This window comes from Meleagris gallopavo, chromosome 6 (genome assembly GCF_905368555.1).
Source record: "Meleagris gallopavo chromosome 6, MGAL_WU_HG_1.1, whole genome shotgun sequence".
Lineage (NCBI taxonomy): Eukaryota > Metazoa > Chordata > Aves > Galliformes > Phasianidae > Meleagris > Meleagris gallopavo.
The window spans coordinates 33,518,293-33,530,489 of record NC_139409.1 but is presented as its reverse complement, the minus strand read 5'-3'; the positions used below and the strand labels follow the sequence as shown (position 1 = coordinate 33,530,489).

The following is a 12,197-nucleotide window of genomic DNA, read 5'->3' as shown; positions in this document are numbered from 1 at the left end:
CTCTGTAGTAGCCACAGGGGTTTGCAATGTTAGGTTAGCTCTAGGATCAGCTCTAGGAGGGCAAGGGCCTTGCTCTGGATGGCCCAGGCAGTGCCCATCTCTTCTCTGGCTCTGCTTTGGGCTATCTCACATCACAGCTTTTGACTTCCAGCTAGCACCAAAAACAAGCAGTCTGCAGGAATGCAGTGAAACAGTGCAGCAGCCTATCTAAAGTACCTTATTTCTTGAAGCAGCCACTACTCCTATACCTATAAATTGAGGTAGTCACTTTATTGAATACTTTTTGAACAGTAAAAATAATTTTAGTTTGAAAATGCTTAAGACTTCTATTTTAAAGCTGATTATTTTAATTGTTATGCTCTCTGAAACCATCTGCCGTTTAGATGAGTTCAATAAGGAGTTTTTCATTTTGTCTTCCTTCTCTTATCGAATACTTTCTTTGGTATCAAAGATGTTGGAAGGGCAGTTTCCATACAAGATGTGTAAACAAACTCCCTGTGTAGGCAGGGCCTTTGCATTTCACAGAAAACTGACAGCCCTATTCTTGGGCTGAGATTTTTTCCACAGATGGGGACTAGAGTGTTATGAAGCTGTATTTAGCAAACAAAGCTGACCTGGAGCCTAACAATATAAATTGCATTTGCTTACAGCCAGCTAGCCTAACAAGGAAATCGATGGCTATTTTGCTGCCAACTTTGTTAGCTCTAGTGGTTTTCATAATAAAAAAATGTTCCAAAGAATTTCAAGCTTAGATTCTAAGAAAAGGAATATCCCAATATTTTATAACCCAGAACTTGACTTTACTCATGAGGACATAGTAAGTTTATGGTTAAAACTGTAGATGTACATTTATAGTTAATCTTATCCTTGCAAAATATTTAAAGTACAAAATATTTAATTTCCTAATTTCTTTTTTTTATATTATTTTTATTTTTTAAGTGGTATTACAACTGCAGCAATGCAGACCTTCTTCTGCAGTGACTGTTAGTGATCTTTTAGCAATTAAGCCATGTCAGACCAGCTCTGGTATTCTTATTCATGTTGAATGATAATAAACTTATTGAAATTGATCTAGACCATGGAATAATGTATTACTAAGAAACAGCATGATATTGGTATGTAGCCTAAGATAATATCATAATCAAGTTGTACGTTTTTTTAGATTACAAGCTTCGTGTTGTTTTTTTAACAATATGCATTTTAGTCCCAATGCAACAAGTCCCAAAAATTAAGATAACCACAGAAATATGTAGGCTTAAAATTCAAGACCTTTGTTACAGCTGTGTAACAGTAACTGAAGTCAGGGTCAGACTGTATTGTTTATTTCTGTATTTTATTGTGTGTGTGAACTGAAGTTTTTTGTTGAGTTCAAACTTGGGAGGAAAAGTTCAGGAGGAATCTTTATTGTGAACCATTTGTCTCACCTCTCAAAAGAATCATCTCAAATAGTTTTGTTAGAGAAAAAGCCTGCATAACAGAAATCACTTCTGAAGACTGGTGCCAGTAGCAATCTCTGGTGATTTTTTTTTCTTGAGAAAGGAAAGAAATGGAACTTTGTAGATAAATATTCTTGTTAAGAAAAGTAACTGAAATGAAGTTTATGACATTCATTCCCTTGTACCCTCTCCATAGATTGTCTCTACAGGCAAGGTCTGATTTAACCCGGCATCAGTGGAACCAACTGCAACTGGCATCTAGGTACAAGTGGCTACATGCCTGAAGTGGCCCCTGCCATCGCCAGTGGGTCTGTTACTGACACCCAGTGAGCTGAGGGAGCACCTGAGCTGCTGCTTGGGCAGCCACTCTGAGGTCCTAACAACCACGCTCATCTGGATAGCTGTTTTCTGTGCATCAGGACTGGGGAAATGTTGTCCCCATGAATGTGGGTAGTGAAACATGATGTAATACATTTTCTGAGACATTTGAAAACCTAGACTTATCTCTGTCCCTTAGAGAAATCTGTCTTACCCTAAGATGTGACAAAAACAGGCCTGCAACCGATTCGCACACAAATGTAGAATTTTGCCAAGTTTATCTTCCTATAAACTTAATTTGGGGATTTTCAATTAATAACAGATACTTCACCATAGGCTTTTCTTTCTACGGTATCTGGCTCCCTGCCACCCCTCGTTTCACAGACACCCGTTCTGGCTGCCAGTGTTCAGAGGAAAAGCCAACAGACACAAATACATATTTACTGCATTTGATGGGAACAAGAAGATGCTGTTTCTAATAGACTTTTACAACAACAAGAGAGAGAGTGAGAGAGAGAGAAATAGATATTTCAACCCATTTCCTAACATTGGCTATCTGGTATTTTTCAGTGAGGCTGCACCTTGAGTACTGTGTTCAGTTTTGGGCCCCTCACTACAAGAAAGATGTTCTTATAGTGATACTCCAAAGGCCCTGGAGTGTGTTCAAGAGAAAGGCAATGAAGCTGTCAGGGGTCTGGAGTGCAGCTCTTACGAGGAGTGGCTGAGGGAATTGGATTGTTTGGTCTGGAGAAGAGGAAGCTCAGGGGAGATGAGGGGAGACCTCATCACTCTCTACAACTGCCTGAAGGGAGTTTGGGGGGAGGTGGGGATCGGCCTCTTCTCCTGTGTAACTAGTGAGAGGACTAGAGGGAATGGCCTCAAGTTGCGCCAGGGGAGATTCAGTTTGGATGTTAGGAAGAACCTCTTCAAAGGAGTGGTTTGGTGCTGGAATGGGCTGCCCAGGAAGGTGGTGGAGGCACCATCCCTAGAGGTGTTTAAAAAAATGTTGTACTGAGGAACATGGTTTAGTGGGAAATACTGGTGATAGCTGGATGGTTGGACTGGGTGGTCTTGGAGGCCTTTTCAAACCTTGGTGATTCTGTGAAAATCGGCCTATTTCATAGCCATGTTAAGAGTTTGGGACTCAGCCTTCAGAATATGAGGGACACTGTATATTTGAGGGACTGCATGGAATCTGAAATTTTTGCTTAGATGCTTCATTGGACACAGAATGTAGAAGAGTGGTGTGGAATGGAAGCTCACCTTATTCTGTGAGAAATATTTGTGGTGTTCAAGACAACGGATGAGTGTTTGTGTTGAACAGATCTCCCTTGTTTGGAACAGAAGAAGCAGCCTACCCACAGAGCATGCTGCTTCCTCATCCCGCCGCCGCCGCCCATGTTTCCACCACCGCGCTTCAGGCACGACTGGAGCTCTGTAAGTGTGGCCGAGGGGCCTTCCTCCTCTTCTTACATGAATTCTGATGTTTGACAAAGACTGGCACATCCTTTCTGAGCACTTCCTCATGGTGTCACTCAGCAAACACTTCTGGCTGTGAGAGCTACAGATCTGGCTACAGAAGTCCTATTTTGCATCACTTTTGCCTTTGTTATATAAAGGTCCTGAAATCCTTCTGTGGAATCTATTCCCACCATTTTGCAAAAATGAAGGGTGTGTTTGAGTAGCTGGTATGGATTTTTCACTCACACACATATGGATATTCCTGCTTTATATGGTATGTATCCATCCATACATGTTAACATAAACAGCACATGGTATACAGTGAGCATATGATACAGCAGTTTGACCACATGCCACCATACCTCCAATATGTTTTCCATCCCAACATAATGATTTTTTTCACCTACTAGTAAACCCTATTTCTTAATTCTACTCTTCATTTACCATATCCAAATATAGCAATTATCGCAAGCACTATATAAATAGTGATCAGAAAAATTTCTGATGAGAACTAATCCAAGGAAAAATACAGCATAAAATCCCCTGTTGCCTTCAAAGATAATGAGATTGAGCTCAGTGTATTATTCCCCCAACCCAAAACCTAATTGCCTCTCCCTTTCTCATCCCTTGCCTAACCCTCTCCTGCCTGTGCCATGGTTTCCTGGGGAAGAAGACTCAGAGAAAAGATCCCCTTAGGAAATGTGGTGTATTGCTTCAGGCCCCTCAGTGAGGATGAGTTTAGGACCACAACCAAATATTCCAGAAAGTAATCTGAATATAAAATTACTCCTGGCACCATCTCCCCATAAAAAAAATAATAATAATAATTAAATTAAGTAGTTACTAGGAAAGTGGGAGCTGTGTAAATTCTCAGTGAGGACTCTGTGCTTTGAAGTTTATGGTTGGAATTTTTCCGGAAAATGGCTTTTCACTTGGACGATGTAGAGCAACTTTATTAACCCAGTGTTTCTGCCTCAGTGCTTGTTTTTATTTCTAGGGGAGATAGATATCTTTTCTGATAGGACAAAAGCATTCCAGTTTGCTCATGCAAGCCCAGTTTTAAAGTCAAATGATTAGAGATCCATTGGTCTTTAAGGGAATTGCCTCTGGTCAGCAGTGAAAAATGCCTGGTTGATATCTACTGGAGTGAAGTTCACACTGCCCATATCCCTTCTGAGTGCAGCTGTATTATTAGAGCAAAGCTGCTATTTTTGGAGAGGAGTTGCCACTTGTGAAGCATGATGGAGGGAGCAGGGTCAAGGCTAAGAATAGCCCCGGGTCCCACGCTGGCTCAGGGAAGATGCGATAGCCCAGCTGCGGTGCGCGCCTGGAAAAGGAGGAGGAAACATGGGACAGAACACCATGCTGAAGTGATAATGTTGAAGCATCCATGAAGATAACCTCGTGACAAATCACAGGCTTCTCCATAAGGCAGTGAATAAGTGCTCTTCAGGTTGTAGTGGCTGTGTATTTTTCCATGTTCTCTGTAAGTGCTCACTTGTACATTTTATCTTACGTAGAGGCTGCTTGATCTGGACATGAAGGAATTGTGTCAAGAGCTCCAGACAACACAGGCCTCTCTGCCCGAGTCACATTGCCCTGCAGGGCCTCCTGGCCCCCAGGTGAGTGATGCATTTGTGACCAAACCACAGTACTCTCTCACTCGCTCCAAAGTCCTTATAATGCTGTTAAACGTTTTCTGTAAATGCCTTTTATAGCTTAATAAGCATATCAAGCTCTGGCTTAATTTCATTTTGACATGACTATGCATAAATCGTGTAGGTTTTTTACCTTGTGTTCTCATCCCTGCCCCGAATATTCCAAGTTTCAAATTCAGCTTTCATTTTCATGGAGTTTTACAGTGGGTAGTAACCCTGAAGATCCCCAGAGGTGCCATCACCTCTTTTTGAGGCTCTTTGTTGGTGGTTTATTTGTTTGCTTTAGACTCTTGTTACATGAGAAGAAAGCCTGCAGAACTGAGGTGCAATGAACTTAAAGGTTTGTGGAGTACCTCCCTGTAAAGGAAAATACCTACAGTGCAGGCTAGGGACAAAGAAGGGCTTTTGGATGGGGCTCAGGAGATGTAGGGGCTTCCAGTGTGTCTCTGCCCCAGCTTGCTGGGCAGCCCATTTGATCTCTTCTTCGTTTTCTACACTTTGTACACTGTAGGGCAGGAGGTCTGAAATCTACTGAGAAAATGTTCCATGTGTAAGGGAGAGTTTCCTGTAAAAGACTCCAAATTGAGGAGAATGCCACCCACCTGCTTTCTCATTCCAGTCTGTACCATCCAATATAGAATAAAACATAAAACATTTAGCATGTAAATTAGGAGACATGGAGAAGTGATGGTAAAACAAATGTTTGTATTGCCCAGTGTTGAGAAAAGTCTTCTGAGTTATGGAGCAGCCCTGTGGTATGGCTGGCCACCTTCTAGAGCTGCAACACATGTGGAAGAAGCTGTTGGTTTTTCAGTCTTCACCAGATTGTCTTTTTGAAAAAAAAGCTCTTTATACCATCTCTGATTTGAATGGGGAGAACCATAATATCCATTCTGTTGTTCTGCAAGATTCAAATGATAATTAACCTCACAAATGAATTATCTGTGATTCCTCCAAGAATGTTTTTAAATAGAGTAGGCCAACAGATTGTATCACAACACAGACAGTAGGATGGAATTTTTAAGTAGCTTTGGAATTTTTAAGTATGAATGTTTCTTTCTAGAAGGATAATGTTGGAACCAGTAATCCTCTGAACAACAAACTTATGTCAATGGTCATGGGAAAATAAATGTTACTTTTACTAAAAATAATCTAAGAATTAATTCTGAATTGCTTTCTGCTATAAATGTGTGAATTTGTCGTAATAAAGAGAATTAATTTATAAATAAATTTATAATGATGTGACTCTGCATGTAATTCCTCCCATGTTTAACCTAGCATAAAATGAAAAAAAGTAGATTAAATTTGATTCAGACTATAATTAGCTACATTATGATTTACACTATAGCAAGCCTAAAATAACTCTGCCAACTAAAATAATTGGAGTAATTTACATTTGAGGATACAGTTTGCTCCTGCTCATGTACAATTTGCATCATGTTTTGCATGGTATAAGACAGCGAGGCTCCAAACCTAAAGTGAGCAATTTGTATGGTAAACATAATGTTCCTTTCAGGATGGCTTATGGGATTTCCCTTAGTCATTCGGAAACAAAAGGGGATCTCTTGACTGAAGCACTCTAGAAACAATGCTGTTTTTCTGATTTTTATTTTTATTTTATTTTATTTTATTTTTTGAGCTGGGATTGAAGGTCTCCATGGATTAAGAAATCTTCTGAAAGGGGAATACGCCTCACATGAGAGGCATGATGTTGATGTTTCATGGCTTAAACAGATGTGTGAGGCTTGGTCAGTCTTTACTTCTAAGACGTTTTTTGTCTTTTCTAACCATGAGTTTCAAATTATGTCATCCTTGCCCATTATTTATGTCCAGCTTCCCAAAGCCGCATCTCTTCATTCAGTTATAATTTCAGGGAAGTAAGAAAAGATGTTCAAAAAGTTGCTGTTGTTTATCTTTGAAAGGCAGCTTCATGATACATGGGAAGTGCAGATTCATGGTTTTTAAATCACTCCCAGAAGACAAGTATTTCTTCTGAACAGCTTACGTATGGGCTGGGCACCAAGCAGCAAGAGACTGCAGAGACTAAAAAAATTAAAGCTAAGTTTCCTGTTAAACTAGAAATTTAGGATTTGTTTAAGCAGGAGAGTTGGATATCAGAAAAAGGTTCTGCACTAGAGGGTGGCTGAGCACCAGGGCAGTGATAATAGTCTCACACTGACAGATTTCAAGAAATACCGGATCAAAACTTTCACACATGGAATCTGATTTTTGGATGGTCCGGTGTAGAGCTAGGAGTTGGACTCAGTTTTCCTTGTGGGTTTCCTCTAACTAAGGATATTCTATGATTCTATGATCTTTCTTATACCTTAGGTCCTTTTTCTTCCTATTTTCTTTATCTAGGAGATGCCTCTGCACTTCCCATGTCAGTGCAACCCTCCAGTTGCCTTCAGAAATGACACAGAGCTGGCATTTAGAGACAGTGTTCAAATAGTACATTCAACACCCTGACCTTGTGGGTTTACATTGTTCCTCATTGACACCCACTGGGCTGTGGGTTGGAGGAAGGCAACCACCCGGCGCCTTCTTACAGATACAGCCCAATAACAGCATTTGTTTCTCTCCCTAGGGTCCACAAGGAATTCCTGGTATAATGGGACCAAAAGGGGAGAAAGTAAGTGCCTGTTGTTACGAAGTTTGGTGTGGTTTTGAGAAGTCAAGGAAAAAGATTGGAGAGAGGGTGTTGCATGTACTTTTTTTCATGTCTGTTTAGTCTATAATGGGACATAAATACATGTGAGGATTTGCTTTATTTGAATGTAAATCTATGGATGGATTTGAAACTATAATTTAAGGCTTTATCTTCCAATGTTGATTTTCAATCTCAAAATATTTTTTTTATGGCTTCTCATGGCAACTACTTGTCTCTACACTGTGGGTGAAAGAGCAGCTTGTGTGCCAAGTCAATGCTCTTACTAATGCCTGTGTTTAAAACACCTCCTCCTCAGGGAGGACGTGAGGGACAGAGCTCTCCCACACAACACTGGTTGTGTGGGCCAACTCATGTTAAAAGCAGTTTAGATATTAGTGTATGGCTTCAGACTTGCAAAGCATTTGTACCATGATGATGCCTACCTGAAGCTGGGCACAATTGCATGCTTTTCTTGATAAGGAAGTGGCCATAGATTAAGGGCTGAGAGTGCAGGAAAAGTCCAGGGGCTTCATTAAAGTAATTCTTCTCATTTTACTTCTGGAAAAAGAGTTCTGAATGCAAAGGTATATTCCCAATGCTCTTTATAAATGCATTGACTTAAAGAGCCTCTGTGGTCTATGTGGTATATCTAACACATTCCTTTCTCTGGCAGGGGGAGATTGGCAGGCCAGGAAGAAAGGTATGGACGAAGGTGCTGCCTCAGACACCAGCCCAACACTTGACATACACAGGCAAACACTGAATATATATTGGCTATTATTGAAGTTCACCCTGCCTCTGTTGCTCCAACAGCCAAGAGGTGGCAGGGAGCTCTGGGTGCAGGGCTGGAGAGCTGCCACAGCTGGTGTAATTAAGTTAATTCCATTAATAAGAGCATCTACCTCCAGCTGGACAATTAAAAGAGTAGAAAATTACCTGAACTACTTCTCTGAAAAAGGGAAGGAGTATATAGGGCCTACCATAAAAGATAAAAATAAACAAAACCAACAAAGCCAAATCAAACTTTTTACTGCTTGAAAGCAGAGCCGGGATGGACCCAACAGCCCCTATGGAGGAATGGCCATTAATGATTACACTTCCAGAGCTTTGGCACCAATGCAACATGCTGACTACAATCCTGTGCTTGTTGACATGTGAGCCGTGATACATTGTCAAAAATATGTGCCCCTACGTGTGATGAAACAGAATATGTTATCTCAGTTACTAAAAGTGCTTCCATTTAATGTAATTAATTTTAAAAGAAGACAGAAATGCGGGATGAAATCAGAGATATGCAGGGGGTAGTCACTAACCAGGAAAAGAGATACCGTTCTAATAATAAGCAAAGGCAGCTACTGATCAGTGGTTCTAATAAATATGAGACATAAACAAAGAGATTTTTACATTTATCTACATTTCAAACATCCCTCAGTAAGCAAAAGTATTATCTATATAAAAATCATCAAAATTAATGTCTCAGAGAGAGTCACTCATCAAGTTACAAATGAGTGCAAACCTCAAACCCTGGTGTACTTCCACTTCTGACAAATACTGGTAGGTCCCAAAGGAGAAGTTACCAATACAGTATAAAAACAGCATAATTCCTGCTAAAAGTTGCCTGGCTCAAGGGAGGTCACTGTTAGCTTCAAAGCTGTGACCAGATTTCCAGGATTGTATTTTCAAATAATATAGACAGTGGAATCTGCAGCATTTTAGGAGCTAGCCAAAGAGTGAATTACAGGAGTAGTTAAAAGAGATAAATAACTTCTTGTATGTAATTATTGCGAATCATGTAGTAGGTGATAAAGAGCAATTGTATGTGAGTATGAGTACTCAGAATGAAAATATTGGAAGAATAAGAAGAGGAATATCTTAGTTAAAGGTTTGGTTCTGTTCTTACTATAAAATGCATTTGTGTGGAGGTCTTTGTGATGCAGATCTTTTTGTTCTATATTGTATGATTTAAATAAGAGTAAGGTCACAGTTAATGATATTGGCTTTTTTTTTTTTTTTCCCCCAGTGGTTATTTTGATTAAATGTAGATTTCTCTGTAGCTGATCTACTTATTTGAGTCGGTATAAATTGATACTTCTGTGAGTCCACATTTCCTCCAGTGGTAATGCAAACAGTATTATGAATATAAAGCAGTATTTTTTAATAGTAAAGGTAAAGAAGCATTTGCAGATATTTTCCTGAAAATACTATATCCTTCCATATCTCCTTTCTGCAGTGGAGACCTGTGTGTAGGAATGATGTTACAGGAATTGTTGTAATCAGTGTTTTCCGTTCAAGGGTAGACCAGGTCCCCCGGGTGTCCCTGGGATGCCAGGACCAATAGGATGGCCTGGACCTGTGGGACTGAAGGTAAGACTAAAATTAATACCGGATAATCTACTAAACATCATGATCTGAACACAAGGGCAGCTCAGGAAGCCTCTACACCACTGTCTGCTGCAGACTGGGGAGGTGAAGCAGTGTGAGGACACTCAGTGCTTGCCTGATTTCTTACACTGCTCTGCAAAGACCTTACACTGCACTATCAGCCTAACCCCATGTAGCACTTCTTAAAACATGTCACAGGTAAATTGAAAATCAAGTCTAATGAGGACTCACTGGTAACCACTGTTGTTTCACAACCACATGAATCAACGTTTCAAAACTGGCCATTGTCTCTTATGACTGTTCTTGATGATCTCTTTGCTTGAATATACTTTGACAATATAAAGGGAAAATATCAGGCTACTTTCAGGGGAAAAGGATTACAAACCATGTGGATTAATAGTGTGTTCTTTGACCTCACTCCCATACAAGCAGACATACAAGCAGTGAGTTTTCTTAGCTAATAGCAGTAGAAATGGCAGGACATACTTTACTACTGCAGAGTGATTACTCCATTTGTTATAAACCAAGCTGCAGAACAGTCCTTCTCTGAGTTTTACCTAACACAGATATACAGATCTACAGTGGAGCCACTAAACACAAAGTTTCTACTGGGACACTTGAAATAGATAACCTGTTTTTATCTATCCAGCACGTATCAGGCAAAATGATGGCATATTATGCTTATTTTGAAACTGCATTTTCAAGGGAATCTTTGACTATTCATTCATTCCATCATAGCTGCTACCCCATCTCAGAGGACATGATGCCATACATTTTGCTGCTGCAAGAATAATAGTAAACTACTTCTGAATTTAAGCCATACCTGGGAAGCAGACCCTCAAGCTCCTTATCGTTGTGTTAGATGAGGATCATCATATTCTACACAGCATGTGGGAATGTAGGCAAGCAGCTGTGTGTTTTCCAGTCAGTGTACTAAAAAGGATCCGAAATTCACTTTGAACTGAGACAGGGAATGGTATCTTCCCAAAAGCACTGTGCTGAGATTTCCTGCAGTGGGAGCAGTGTGAGCAGAAGGAAGATACTACTACCTAGTTTCCACACAGTCCTGAGAGTGGAGCAGTTCAAAACTCATTCATTTTGCCCTTTTTTTTTTTTTTTTCTTTTTTCAATATAAGCTCTAGTTCTCTAGTTATATTTCTGAAGACTGTCTAAATTTGTTTTTAATACCTCTTTGCTATACCTCTTTTTTCATTGCACTTCCAAAAGCATTTCTCACATTCAGTAGTAATATTTATTCCTATAGTTTGACTATTGTGTATTTTTTGATGTTTAATGTCCATTCTCTTGCTTTTGTTGTCTCCTCTGATACATCTCTATTTTGTTCTCTGGATATGTTCCTAACTTCATTTCTTCTGTTCCTTATAAATTTCTACTTCCTGCCTGAAGGCTCCAGTTGAATAGAGGGCCAAAGATGTCTGTGCTCACTTGTTTTGGTTGTATCTCTCTTTCCTTTTTCCTCTTCTGATCTCTGATCTTCCCAGAATCTGACAGCCATCTTCATTATAGTCATTCATTGCACTTTATTCTTGCTGTAAATACTCTGCAAACTGTTTCGGTTTGTTTTAAACCACGTTCTCATCTCTGCCTTCTATTTCTTTGGTTGGATCAACTTCCTCTTTGTCAGACACACTCTTGTCCAATCTATATTTCTTCTACTTTGTTTCTTCAGGTCTTTTCTGAACTGCTGAGGCAGCAACTAACATGAAAATCCTCTCTTGTGCTGGGAAGGAGAGTTTACTGTGTTCTGCTGGTAGGGCTGCTGCGTGTCTGCGGAGTCTGCCCTTAAGTATAATTAGCTGGCAGCAGCCAGAGAGGATATTGTAAAGCCTTTACATGATTTATTGTATCTAAACCACTGTAAAGCCTATTGTATCTCAGAATGATGATAAAAGTAATCATGCCTCTTCAAGCCATAAAGGCTTGCAACAAAATACCTTTCTTTTCTGCAACTCAGTAGAAGCGATGTTTGGAAGAAACAATGCAACTTCGTGTAGAAAAAAATGTACTTCTGCTGCTAATTTGCTTTCATGTCACTTAATGGCATCTACCAAACTGAAGCACAAATTACACACCCAAGAAAATGTAAATAGGAGAACAAGAGAATACGTGAGGTCACAGATAGAACACAATTGCAATAAGGAACTCTGACTACAATGTTACAGGAAGGTCAGACTTGTCTCATGTTTTTGTCACAAAACCCAGATCACTGAACTATCAATCAGAACTCAGCTATAACCTCAGCAGAGAGCCACAATCAGTAACTCTCTTTAT

At 39.9% G+C, this 12,197-nt stretch overlaps 1 protein-coding gene across 3 annotated transcripts in view; it reads left to right on the top strand.

Moving 5' to 3' along the window:
• Window positions 1-12,197, top strand: part of COLQ (collagen like tail subunit of asymmetric acetylcholinesterase) — a 38,245-nt gene that overhangs the window by 7,396 nt on the left and 18,652 nt on the right. For all 3 annotated transcript variants that reach the window (XM_085226278.1, XM_010712832.4, XM_085226277.1), the window contains exons 2-6: window positions 3,079-3,191; window positions 4,736-4,837; window positions 7,461-7,505; window positions 8,197-8,223; window positions 9,816-9,887. In XM_085226278.1, coding sequence (XP_085082404.1) covers window positions 3,079-3,191; window positions 4,736-4,837; window positions 7,461-7,505; window positions 8,197-8,223; window positions 9,816-9,887 — 359 coding nt within the window. The remainder of the gene's footprint in view (window positions 1-3,078; window positions 3,192-4,735; window positions 4,838-7,460; window positions 7,506-8,196; window positions 8,224-9,815; window positions 9,888-12,197) is intronic.